The sequence below is a fragment of the Columba livia genome, chromosome Z (assembly GCF_036013475.1).
Source record: "Columba livia isolate bColLiv1 breed racing homer chromosome Z, bColLiv1.pat.W.v2, whole genome shotgun sequence".
Taxonomy (NCBI): Eukaryota; Metazoa; Chordata; class Aves; order Columbiformes; family Columbidae; genus Columba; species Columba livia.
In genome coordinates, this window is record NC_088642.1 from 32,782,247 (window position 1) to 32,796,132 (window position 13,886).

A 13,886-nucleotide genomic window follows, 5' to 3' on the forward strand; every position below is an offset into this window, starting at 1 on the left:
TAAAGTTTGAAACTAACCTGAAAGAACCAGTTTTCTAACCATTTATATTTACAAGTTCTGTGAGTTGACCTAGGTAAATCTTTCTCCCCTTAAGGCACCAGGGAAAGCAAGGAAGGCAAAACACTTACTTGGTTTGAAATCAGTCTCCTTTTTCTGACCAGACCGGCAGCTTATCTTTCATTTGAGACTGTATCTCAAAATTTTGTATCCAGAGATGTCTCTCACTGCTGCTCCAAAGAACTTCTTATACCAATCTGACTTTGCAGTCTGAGTCAGCTTCCAAATCCAGGTACAAATCCTACACCACATCAACTGCTCTAGCCTTCAGAAACAGTTTTCTCTTGTTCACTTGTTTGATGATTTCTACATTCTTGGAGAGATGGGGCTACTGAAAATGCAAAGACTTTTAAAAGATGTGCATCTTTCAGTTTCTACTTTTTAATTGCTACCTTTGAAGTCTTAGCTACCTAATCCAGAGATATCATTGCCTACTTGTAATGCATTTTTTGGACTTCCATTTTTTGTCCTGAAAATTCTTTATAATCCAGAAGAGTCTTCTAGTCCAGCGTTCCACAGACTATAGTGTAACACAAGGCTGGTCTGAATTTGTTCATATTAGACTTAAGCAAAATTAAAACAAACAAAAAAACAAGCAAAAAAAAACAACCAAAAGAAACAAACAAACAAACAAACAAAAAAACCTCCAAAAGCCCATTAAAAAAAACACAAAAAACCAAAACCAAACAAAAACCCCACCACCAACCAAAAAAACCCCAACCCCAAAACAACAACAACAACAAAACACAACTCCCTGCACCCCCCCCCAAAAAAAAAAAAAAAAACAACCCAAAACCAACCAAACAAAAAAGCACCAAAACCATTAATTATTAATTTATAAAAATACTACCACGGACAGTCCACTGCAAAACTCCATAAACTGTTGCACTGTTTTAAGGTTCTGAGTTTCTTATTTCTGAGTTTGTCTAACATCAAATTCCTACTTTGGTGATTGTTTAATCTTTTCTTCTGGAAATAAAGCTCTGTAACCTGGATTTGTACAGGTCATGAGTGAGGTACATCCTAATATTTTTTTGAGAAGGTAAGTAGGCTGAGTTCCTGGATTCTCCCTTGTCAGGTAGATTTTCCAGTTTTATAATCATGGCTGTCTTCTCAACCTTGTGCAGATTATAACAATATTTCTCGAATTGCAAATGCCAGAAGCTTTCTAAGTAATATAGATTTAGGATGAGTCTCTAACCCTTGCATGCCCTAGAGTCAGAAATACTCTGCGTTTGTCAGTTATGATATTGATGGAGGATCAAGTGAGTAACAGCATGCAAGAATGTAGACAGACCCTCAGGCAATTTCTTGGAGGGTTTTCTAGGCTTCCTAGTGGACCACATGGCCCCAACGAATCCTGCTTTTGCATGACCCTACTGTCCTGCTGAGTACGGCATTTGTCCAGATGCAGCAAACTCATTTGAACTCACTTTGGTTGACACAATTCAGAAATACAGAATTCAGGAAACCCTATCCCACTGACAGTGAAGAAAACCGGCAAGCTGGGTAGAGAGGAGCCCTGAAAAAAACATTAATTCAGACAAAAGCCACCCTAGAACTCTTTCTTTGTGGACCAGCTCTCTGAACTGGGTAATAAAAACAAAATTAATGCTCAGTTATGGAATTCTATCGTTAAACAAATATAGGCCATGAAAGCTTGTGTGCCATTTTAAAAACTTCCAGGAACTTATTTGCTTAAGGCATATATGTGTCAACATCTGATCAATCCCTTAGTTTTACTGGTTCCATCCTGTACCCACATGCTAGCGTGGGACTTGGCTTTGTTGAGTACAGAATCAAATTTTGTGTTTACAAACCCTGAATTAAAGCTTGAGCATACAAATTTTCAATGGTCAGGAGGCAGTACTAAAAACAATTTCTATACAGTTTTACATGGTTTCCAGATCTACGCCATGCAGAGAGAATACACAGATCTATGTGGATTCTCTCTATCATTTAGATAGAATCTGGTATTTTGACAAAATTTGCAATGACAACGCTTTTGTTTCTCAAGCTGTGGTCTACTAAGTGTTGTTAGTCTTTGAGAAAAAGAGTCCATAAAAACAGTTTTGTTAAGACTTGCTAGGCATTTTTTGCTACTGCTCTTAAAGATGTGGGACCTTTTAAAGTGTGCATGGTAACTAAAGGACCATGACATTCTCAACTTGCCAAACTATACCACTTTACACGTCACTTATCTGCAGTTATGGGTTCTTTCATTAATGTCCAGTTTTTGAAGTGTGCGATTAAACTAGCTTGACTATGATTTTCAGGATTGCTTTTTTAAAATGTCTAATTTTTTAATCAGAACTGGGAGGTACAATTGGCTGAACTAAAATGTCAGCCAGTCATTTTAATTATAGTCTGAAAGTGGATGCTCATTTGTTTAATGTGATTGAACTTTGCTTGCCAATTCACGTTCTGATTTTCTGTATATTTTGTCTAGGAATAGTTTTAGTTGCTATCACCACATTTATGGCAAACAAGATAAAATGTCATTGTTTTTGAAGTACAGGAAAACATTTTTCATCTCTTTAGATGTGTTGTGCCAGTAGGAAACATGGAATTGAGCTGGAAATCACCGTGAGCCAATACTGGATGAGACAAGGTTAAGTGACAAGCCACTGAAGTATGAAAACAAAGGAAGCTCAATTTCTCATTTCCTTTTCCGCTTCTGCAAAAGAAGTCAGAATGATAAATGCCAAGCAATAATGAAAAATGCTCATAAGATCTCGTTTTAACTCTGTTGAGAGCAAGCTGTGAAGGCACTATCAGTGTTCCTTCCAGTGAAAAAATCTTGCCACTGAATTCACTATCATCATTGGCACAAGCTAACACCAGAGCTGGTAAACTCAGCAGAAAAGCTCAGAGTAACCTGAAGATGTAACAGTGATATCTTGTCAGAGTCTGAAATGGGACAATACGCACTCCTGTGAGAGTATTTTTTATTTTTTATATTTCTACATATTTTGAAAATCATTGTCTCAGGGATGTTATGGAAGGAAGGGGATGTTACAGCTTCTGAGATCCTTCTGAGGGCTATTGCCTCCTGCTGAATTCCTGCATGCTCTGGTCTCACCATCAGTCCTCACAGCACAAAATTGACTTGCCTCTGTGAGTGGTAAGGCTCACTGTTTCACAGATCCTGTGTTATATTGAGAGCTCAGCAGCAACAACCTATAAGCAGAGACAACTCTTAATTTGCCAAATCACAGAATCACAGAATCACAGAATCGACTGGGTTGGAAAAGACCTCAGAGATCATTGAGTCCAACCCTTGGTCCAACTCTAGTCCGTTTACTAGATCATGGCACTAAGTGCCATGTCCAATCTCAGTTTAAAAACCTCCAGGGACGGCGAGTCCACTACCTCCCTGGGCAGGCCATTCCAATGCCTGACCACTCTCTCTGTAAAGAATTTCTTTCTAATATCCAACCTAAATTTCCCCTGGCACAGTTTAAGCCCTAATGTGGAAACCATACTAGAGGGTTATGGCTTCAGGAGTTCCCATACAGTGCTATTTCTGGACAAGACACAATAGCACGTTAAAAGTACAGTTAATATCAGGACTTTTGTGATTGTTTATAAACTCTCTGCACAGTTCATCAGGCAGATTTTATTACTTTTGGAGATAATAATCCAAAAAAGAAAAAATAAACAAGAGCAGACCTGACAACAAAACACACAAAAACTCTTCTGGGTGAAATTTCTGACAGATCTAAAATCATCAGGATGCTGAGTCCAACTTTCAGAATTACACAGGGACTCTGACATCTGAAGCCCACCAGAAGGCAGGGCAAAATTTTTAATTCAAAAAACTGCAGTAATTGTGCTTAGTTTCTTTCAAACATGTTTCTGCTATTGAAGTGACTGTAAAGAAGCTTGATGACTCTTTATTGCATAAGAACCTGGTTGGATGGCTGGGCTCACAGAGCTGGCATGAATGAAGTCAAATCTTGTTGGTGGTTGGTCACAAGTGGTGTTCCCCAGGATTCAGTCTTGGGGCCAGTTATGTTTAATCTCTTTACCAATGATCTGGATGAAGGGGGTGAGTGCACCCTCCGTAAGTTTGCAGATGACACCAAATGGGGCAGGACTGTTGATCTGCTTGAGGGTAGGAAGGCTATACAAAGGCATCTAGGCCAGCTAAATCAGTGGGTTGAGGCCAATTGTATGAGGTTCAATAAGGCCAAGTGCCAGGTCCTGCTCTTGGGTCACAACAACCACATGTGATGCTACAGGCTTGGGGAAGAGTGGGTGGAAAGCTGCTTGCTGGGAAAGAACCTGGGAGTGTGGGTCAACAGCCAGCTGAATAGGAGTCAACAGTGTGCCCAGGTGGCCAAGAAGGTCAACAGCATCCTGGCTTGTATCAATAATAGTATGGACAGTAGGGCTAGGCAAGTGATCATCCCCTTCTACTCGACACTGGTGAGGGCCTACCTTAAATCCTGTTTTCAGTTTTGGGCCCCACACTACAGGAAGGCCATTGAGGTGCTGGAGGGTGTACACAGAAGGGAAACAAAAGTGGTGAGGGGTCTGGAGCACCAGTCTTATGAGGAATGGCTGAGGGAGATGGAGTTGTTTAGCCTTGAGGAAAAGGAGGCTGTCTACAACTACCTGAAAGGAAGTTGTAGCATGGGGGGTGTTGGTCTCTTCTCCCAAGTAGCAAGTGATAGAATGAGAGGAAATGGCCTCAAGTTGTACCAGGGGAGGTTTAGATTGGATATTAGGAAACATTTCTTCATGGAAAGGGTTGTGAAGCAGTGGAACAGGCTGCCCAGGGAAATGGTTGAATCGCCATCCCTGGAGTTGTTTAAAAGTTGTGTAGGTAAGGTTCTTGGGGACACAGTTTATTGACAGTGTGAGGTTAACCATTGGACTCAATGATCTTGAGGATTTTTTCCAGCTAAAGTGATTCTATGTAGCTTAGCAAGTCTGACAAACAGAAGAGAGGTCCTGGAAGAGGAAGAGGGAACACAAATGAGAGATTGCATGACATACATAATCCTCCAGTTACCAAGCTGTTTTTCAGTGGGCCGTACCTACTGTGAATTACAATAGTCTCCAGGGTCTTGCAGTGTATGTTGCCTGCCAGCAGTTTCTAGGAGACAGTCTAGCAATCACAGGCTGGTGGCTCCGTTGTTCTTTCTTCAGGCCACATGCCTTCTCCCAGGCAAAAGAAGGAGGGATGGCACCAGTCCAGGTCCATCAGTGAGTCTCCTTACACTGACAAGGACAGATCTGTAGGATTTACATAGCTTTGCACTGTAGAACAGAAAGTGAACCTTTGCCTTCTGAGAATATTTGTCTTCAGGCAATACAATTCTCATTCTGAAGCTGAAAGGGCTTCTGAGGTCCTATTGATTGTTTTGGAAATTATTTTCACCAAAGAATGCTCGTACCTCTCCCAGTCTGAATTAACAGCCCAACGGGGCTGGAGCCAGGAGTGTTCCTCTAATAGCAGAACAATGATATTACTTCTTATTTCACTTATGCTACAAATCACAGAGCTTGATAGCTTGGAAAAAGAAAAGTTGCTGGTACCCATATTTTGTTTTAGTGTGTATGAAGACATTCACTTAGTCTGATTTGTAAGTACAATAGTAAGTGTGAATGCTCCGAGAAAAGTTACGTTGGTCACAATACAGAACAGCCCGTTTCAGGGCCTTAAGTCTGAAAGCGGAAACATACATTGAGGTACAGTTTCTTTTGTGGTATCAGGAAGTCTATATTGCTGGTTAAAAACTTGTATTAGATTTTTTTCATACCTTTTGAATAACCTTACTGGCTACTTAATAAAACACTTCAGAGTAAATAAAGTAATAATAAAAAGTGCTCTCTGCTGTACCTTGTTAAAGGGAGTGTTACTTCTTTTCTATGTTAAATCTATTCACTGACGTGTTTTGGCACTGATTTTGCTACGTAAAATAATAGCATTTTTCAAAATAGCACATTCAAACACACTCCCTACTGTTTTCTTGTAAGATACCTACCCTTCTTGCCCATACTAGCACTCTGTTTTGATCACATTTGGCACAGAGGGCAGGATGGTATTTTATTCCAAACATCTGACACACCGTGCTTGTTTTGGCATGACATAAAAATGTGTTTTCTGTTACCAAGTTCATGACAAAGATGTGCTCTGCTAACTTATAAAATTTTTGGCACAATCATTTTATTGAGCTAAGGACAAATCACATGGTCAGTATCATTCTTAAGCATGAAATGCTCCAAGAAGAGTGCACTTCTGGGGTGTTTTCTAAAACCAGCTCATCTTTGCTTCCATCCCATGACTTTATATGGGGATATTTCACCTGTAGCAGTCCAGGGCTTCATAAGATGCACTCTCCCATAAGGATGTGAACACTTGAATGCTCTGTGGATTTAAACTCTGAGTATGAGACAAAGAATAGTCTTGTTCTAAAGATGGACAAGGAGACACATGCACACTCACAAATTCAACAAACAAACAAACAAATGAATAAACAACAACAAACAACAAAAAACCCCAAACCAACCAACCAACCAAAACAAAGCAAAAAACCAAGAAAACACAAAACCACAAAAAAGACCCCAAACAAAACCAACCAACCAAAAACAAAAACCCAAAAAACCCAAACCCAAACAAACCTGAAACAACAAACCCAAAGGTTTCTCTGATTAGTCAAGTTCAGTTAGAGGTCATTACACTAACTAGACAAGTCTTTGATACAGGAGAAACAAAATTTCTGAATAATTACTTTTCATGATTAACACTCCTGGTTTGCTTTCACTGAGATTCAGTTAGTTCCTCCTCATTGAAATGCTCAGTTCCTAAATGGTGTCTGAAGCTTCAGTTTCTGGAATATATCCACTGAGCAAGGGATATGCAGACAAGGTTGCTCCTGACATTAGACCATCTCTCCCAGTCACACAGATCTGTTGAAAAGCAAGACCATAGGGTGGATCCCTGTGGGATTCTCCCTTGGTGATCTCTGCAGTGGAATATTTCTAACAACTGTGACCTATTTTTTTCTGTTCTTCGCTGAAGACAAAATAACAAACATGCCATGTAAACTGGAAAAAGAATGCTGAAGGCACAACTTCTTTCAAAGGTCCAGTTAGCTAAATCTGAAAGGCTGTGAAAGGAATGGGACTGAAGAACATCCCACATTTGACAAATGGAGATGAGGACAGTACAGCTATTCAGAAAGCAGACTGGGAGGATTCTTCACTTGGGTTCTCCTGCCCCCAAAAAGGTGCAGTCTCAAGAGAAGGATGACAGTTCATGTTCCTTCCAAGTATTCTTATGCCACCCTTCTCAGACAGTGGTCTCAAGGTGAGACTACTTGAACAGTAGAAATGAGAAGGCATTTTTGCTACTGCTGGCCTAAAAAAATTTGACCATATTTGACCTTACACTACAGTAACAACAGCTGATTTTACTCTGGAGGCTTTTGGATTACATGATCTGATGACACTTTGCAGTTTTGATGCCCATGGCTCTCCAGCTGTACTTTATTTCTCTGACAGTTTGGCTAAAAGGCATGAATGCATGTGTGTGTGTTCATGCACACACAGACTTTTGTGTGTGTGCATTTGTGTGTGAGAGCACACATGCATGTGTATGCATGTGTATTACATCTGCTTCGAAGATTTTGGCTTACAGGACTTCTGGTGGACGGTCAGCCTCTCTGGAAGAAAAGTACGCCCACAAATATCACATGGAACTAGCTGGTTCTGGGCGCTGATCCAGGCAGCCTCATTTAAAGAATCAAGATCATAGAAACCTTTGGCTGGAAAATTAAAAAAAGAAAGTATCAGCTTTCATTCTGGAGACCCACATTCAACTCTTTATGGAAAATATTTTCAGGAAATACCTGTTGACTGAGCCTTTCAGTTTAACCAAACCATACTGGCTTTTGCAAATGAAAAAGAAAATAAAGAAGCAAAAGAGTAAAAAATATATAAAAAAGACTCTGCTTTTTGTCCCAGGGGTTGAATTAAATTAACTTCAAACTGAATCATTTTGTATTGTATGAGAGTGCAGAGAAAATATCATGCTAAGTGTATGCATTCTCAGCTAATTATTAACATCTTTGCATACATACTATTATCAACAAATTTCCCTTTTTGGCTTTACTTCAAGTTCTCTTTGATGAGAAGGTGTTATCTGACCATGGCAATGGGCAGGACTTGAGAATATGCTCTTTGTAGTGCTCTGGACAAGGATTCCAATTTTCTTCCTCATGAAGTCTGTGCAAGTTTTGCCAATAAGTGGAGTAAAGCTCAGGTAAGATTAAAACCTTAAAGAAAAAACCCTACAATTCTTTCAAGCCTCAACTTCCAGTGAGGTCATGGCTTCTATTGTCATCTAAACACTAATTCAGTCTTACCCTCAGTTATTTTCCACTGTGGGAAGAGTGACTACTCCAAAAGCTCAGGAACATTCTTCAAATACGCACATCAGATGTATTTTCGATATTTTATTTAAGTATAAAAAAATATTGTTTACTTTATTCTTGAAATGGACTTTCACAGTGTTGTTTCACACCAGTTTCCAAAAAGGCCAGGTAGGTTGCTTGATACCTCAATTTAAATCTTAAGAGTCTTCATTTGAAGAGAGTGCAGAAAAAAATCCATATGGCTTGATTTGAAGATGTGTTTGCTTTATCTTTTTCAAAAGGTATGAAAACACAGAAAAAGACAATAATTTTTTAGAAGAAAAGGATTTGTGCATTTAAAAATATTCCATAGTTTCTGAGATTGGCACATGCTAAAGTTCTTCATTAAAGGCCCATACACTTTTAATATGATTCATATCCAATGGTTCACAGAACCACAATAAGCCTTAGTTCTCTTAATAGGCCTGTTCCTAATGTTCTTTTTGTTAGAAAAGCAACCAAGTAGTGTTTCTTTTCTTGGCTGAGACAAATATCCCCTTTGCTTGCAGGAAATGAATGTGTATTTTCTGTACTTTGGAAAGTTTATTGAATAAAGAAAAAAAAAGAGAAAAAGAAAGATGACTTTCTCCTTGCAGGCATGTGTTAGGCATTCCACAAACAAAACACACTATAATCAGGGCAGCGGTTGTCTTCCTGTGACACTTGAGTTTTCAGAAAAAGATTTATGTAGGTTATAAAAAGTTTTATGTAAGCAGTTAATATTTCTGAGTTTTTTTCTGAACATTGCCTGTTCCATTCAACAACAGGATAACCCCTCCTCCCTAAGCTGAGAAACTGTGAGACATACAGTATATGTATGCAGTCTCAAGGTCAGTTATAGCATTCACCAGATGATCACGAGTAAGTCTTACAGAAAAAGAAAAACACTGAGATTATTTTCTTGAGGCCACAAGCATGAGGCAACTGCAGGGGAAACAGCAGTTTTAGCTCAGGCTACAGAACTAATCAGACTTGCATCAGCAGGCATGAAGGGACAGATGCTGGAAGCAGGTCAGTGTCCCCTGGGGAACTGCGGGCACACAACACCTCATAGGAGATGCACGGTGCCTGATGTGACTCATTGAGTCAATGAGACAATTTTCTGATTCATATCTAGGAGCCTTCTGCTGGATTGTTCTCTCAAAGAGTGGTTGTCTTTCTGCTTCCACACCTTTAAATAAGAACAGTGTATTTCAAAATAATTTCATTTGTCCTTTTACCTCCTCCTCTTTCAGACGGAATTCTCATTTTCCCCATCTTTTTTATCACACAACATGTAATAATTAGAAAAAGCTTAACAACAAAAAGAGCAAATCCAATGAAAATGTCTTTTGAGACTATCTTTTACTGCAGCTTCAACTCTGCTTCTTGGCATCTGTTAACCAAGTCCTGATTTGATATTATTTGAGCTGCAATCATTATTATTTTGAACACCTGGTTAGCGTTCTCAGCGATCCTGCTCTCTCCTGTGTGTGTCTTCTGGGGGCATATTTCTTTGTACTGCTGTAAACTGATCTAGTTTATGACTTTTTCATAGTGAGCTGTAGGAAAATACGTCTACTTTTCCAGACATGATGGGAAGATGTGGGAAATTATGGGATACATAAAAAATAGTGAGTGAATTAGCTGCTTGTGAGCAAGTGGTCCAAACTTGGCCCAAAATAGCCAAAGATGATCTGGTGGGGCCAGGGAAAGCATTCAGCTGAAATGCTGAAATAACTTTTTGTGGGAATGGGAAGTCCTGAAAACAGCTTCCAGGCAAAGCACAGATAAGATTCCCTTTTGGTCCTAACATGAACACACCCTCCTAGGATACATATGGGAGCACAGCTCAATTGGGTGCTGGGGATCATCAGTTTTTATTGGTTTGAAGAAGTAAGATCTGGGCATCTTACAAAACAGAACCTACAGCACAAACTCACATAATTGACAGAAATACAATGTTTATTTTATATTACATGTATTTTTTTTCCAATGTGTTTATAGTATAATGTCTCACAAACAAAATTTCTAGGACTCATAAATAAAAAAGGATCAACAACATTCACTGGATATTCATTGAAGAAGATACTGCATTTTTATCTATAAATATATTTTAATAAAAAAACTTATAATGTAGTATATATTATAAGTAGGTTTTAAAAATACCTTATTTTCTACCAGTCATTATGTATCTAGTATTGTATTTCTTATTTTACCACAGAACTCCTATTTTTGAGGCCACTCACTTTTTACCATTGATAAATACTAGTGTCAGGCTTTTTTTATAACCAGTGCTACAGGTATAAAACCTGTCCGAAGTGTTTATGTGGCCTAAAGGGTATTTTATTTTAGTGACTGTATGTGTCAAGTCTCCACATTATTCTTGGATGCTTCTGCTCATTTTAAAATATGCCTTTCTACAGCACTGAAAATAGTCAAAAGGTAGTGATGTAACAGTGAAGCAGGTTCTTTATGTGTTTTGATTTGGAACATAAGAGGACTGTCCCAAGAGGCATGTCCCACAAGGCAACAACTACTCTTACTTCTCACAGATGCAGTACAAAAGGAGAATAGGATACTTAATGGAAAGCTTAAAACAAGCCATGATGGCTACCTTCTCTTCACAATAAAAGGGAGAAATAAGTACTTGCAAACCTCTAAACTACTGCTTGAAATATTTTTTTTCTTCCTTCCACTTTCTTCCTCATTTGGTCTGTAGCTTACCTTGCAGGGGTATGACTTCAGGCTTTTTGGGTTCTGGTCTTCTCAGGTGCTTGGGTAGCATTTCATTCTCCTGGTGCCATTTTTTCAGGCATTGTGGCTCATGGATACTAATAGATTTTGTTCCATACTCACGGCCACATAGGTAACAAATCACTGTTGGTGGACGTCTTACCACTTGTGCCTACAAATAAAAATCGTGATGAAGAATAAGGATTGTTTTCAACATTAATTTTGAATCTGAACAACTTTGAATTAAAACAATCACAGAGTAAGAAACTGGTTCATATGTGTGAAATCAGTGTAACTGTTTTCTGTAAATTTCATTTTGTCTGGATTCAGTCTTGAAGCTTGTAAGAGATATTGGCTTATTAACTGGGCACCTGGAACAAGTAGGACCCTTCTAGATACTGGGCTGAAAATCCCTGGGTGTCATATAATTAATATTTAGCTATGTAGGTTTTAGCACTCTTATTTTCACAACATCAACTTTGTGTATTAAATGACTCCTCTGCTTGATCATGTTGATGCAGCATGGTCTCCATCTTAAATGTTGAAGCCCTTTTTTTAAACTACCAAACAGGAGCAACATGGAAAGCAGCAACATCAGCTGAACTGCTCATGTCTAGTGGTGTAGCAAAAAGACCCCATGTCCAGGAAGAATACAGGTAATGCTCTGTGTCCATCCTTAGCATCTCTCTTAAGCTGGACAGTGAGGGCAGCTGTCTCAAGCTTGTGGTTGTGGTCCCTAACCCTGCGTTGCTTCTGCCACAAATCAGTTAGCTGGTGGAATTCTTGGCCTCTATGGATTAAAACTGATCCAGGATATTTCAAGATAGAGTGACAAAAAATGGAACTGTTGTTTATTTATCCAGAAGGCCTCAGTGTGATCTTTGCCAATGACTGTAGCTAGGGCAGAACTGGCACTAAGCAAGTCATTGTTTCTGCACTGCAGATCTGCTTTTGTTTGCAAACAAAAAGAGCTTACCAGAAGAAAAAATATCCCTCAACCCCAAGCCTCATAAATACATATTCTAAGCTTGAAAAATATAGAATTACTGTGGTATTGCAGATTATGGATTTACTAGTGTTCTTAGGCACACCCTGGGCTAGGCATGGTGTCAGTACCAGCTGGACTCCAAGAGCAGTGCAAAAACACTGCAGAGACAGCTCTTTGGGTCACACTGATGGTTCTCACAACTGCCAGCATTTCCTGCACTCCTGACTGCAGAATACGAGTAGGAGATGAGCTGTTCCCCACCCTCCTAAAGGCAGAGGGACAGCCACGCCAGACCAAACATGGAACGCCTTTCTCACTCAAACAGGGGAGGTGGGGATTTCATTTTTTCCTCTGCTGCTGTGTAAGACAAAGCATAACCTGTTCCAGTATTTATTACTCTGTCTGTCAGACTATCAGTGTATTCAATAAATTCTGGGCAGCTCTTCTCACATTTATGCCACAGTCTGAAAATGTCATTATTGAACAATCTGCATAAGCTTTCTTTCCTGTATCACACATGTAAACCCAATTACATGAAGAAATACTACCCTACAAGCGTATTTTTGCTGGGAAAAGTTGGACTTCATCTGGAAAGATCTCACAGTGAACTGAAATATAACTTATGCAAAGACAGTCTTTCCAGGGACATTTTAATCCTCCTCATTTTCAAATGGAATTTCCTTAGCCATTTTTGATAACAAGGGTTGTTTTTGTTCTTCTTGTTGCTTTTAAATATATGTATGTGTGTGTATATAAACTTCTCTTCCTTTTTATATCTGAATATAGCAACAGATATTTTAAGAATGACCTCCAATTTTTCATCATTAATTTTCACCTACTTCCTTACTTCAGCTGTTGAGCTAGACCTTGTCTGATTTGGAGATAAGACTCTAGGTCCGCATACAGAGTATTTTGAAGGCAGTGTTTTTTAGTTGGTAGGCTCTGAAGAGCTTTAAATAAGGATGCCACGGTATAAACTCTTGAGGTCAAGGAGCCCATTTCACTGTGCATGCTTCTTATGGGTATGCTTACAGTGTTTTAGAAATGGTTTTCTGGAAAAATGTTAAGTGTGAAAACATTGGGAGCACATCTACCTCTCTAGCTTTCATTAACTAGGTTCCTGCCATTCAGTAAAATAGATTATTCATTGGCCAAAAACCGTGAAAAAGCAATTTGATTTACATTTGGTTTGTAGAAACACTTTTTATACTACCAGAAGGGGGAAAAGGAATCCTAATACAAATGGAAATCACATTTACTTAGCCTGCACTGTTACAATCATTTCCACAGTATGGGGCAGTATAATAAAAGCAATTCTATAGCTTCAAGGAGACTTCATATGAGACAGGTGAAAAATCACTTAAAAATTAAACACTGCGAATACTTTTAACGGAAGTACAGAAATATCATTGTTAAAATCAAGTAGGTTTTTATCTTGTAAACATCTCCCTAGTGAACAAGGTTAGTCTGTTATCTATGACTGCTTCATTCAAATCCATTACACTTGTTCTAAAGCAGTTGTGATGTCCTACATCTGTCAACAGCTGCCAGAGACCTGCAAGATAAAAGTTAGGAACATACATCCAGTGCAATCTGGATACATTCCCACAGCTCTGAGATGGTCTTTTTGGTAGTCTCACACAAAAACCTGAAGTTTAAATGAGTAGTACTGTGATCCTGATCTCCAGATCCTGACAGAG

At 39.0% G+C, this 13,886-nt stretch overlaps 1 protein-coding gene across 10 annotated transcripts in view; it reads right to left on the reverse strand.

The window, feature by feature from the left end:
* Nucleotides 1–2,877: 2,877 nt before the first annotated feature.
* The window catches only part of ZNF475 (zinc finger protein 475), a 56,832-nt gene continuing 45,823 nt past the window's right edge, over nucleotides 2,878–13,886 (reverse strand). For 3 of the 10 annotated variants that reach the window (XM_065045324.1, XM_065045326.1, XM_065045322.1), the window contains 2 exons: nucleotides 11,190–11,370; nucleotides 2,879–7,835 (listed from right to left, as the gene is read on the reverse strand). In XM_065045324.1, coding sequence (XP_064901396.1) covers nucleotides 7,678–7,835; nucleotides 11,190–11,370 — 339 coding nt within the window. In that variant the 3' untranslated portion in view covers nucleotides 2,879–7,677. The other 7 variants (XM_065045327.1, XM_065045323.1, XM_021292603.2 and 4 more) reach the window with 6 other exon arrangements.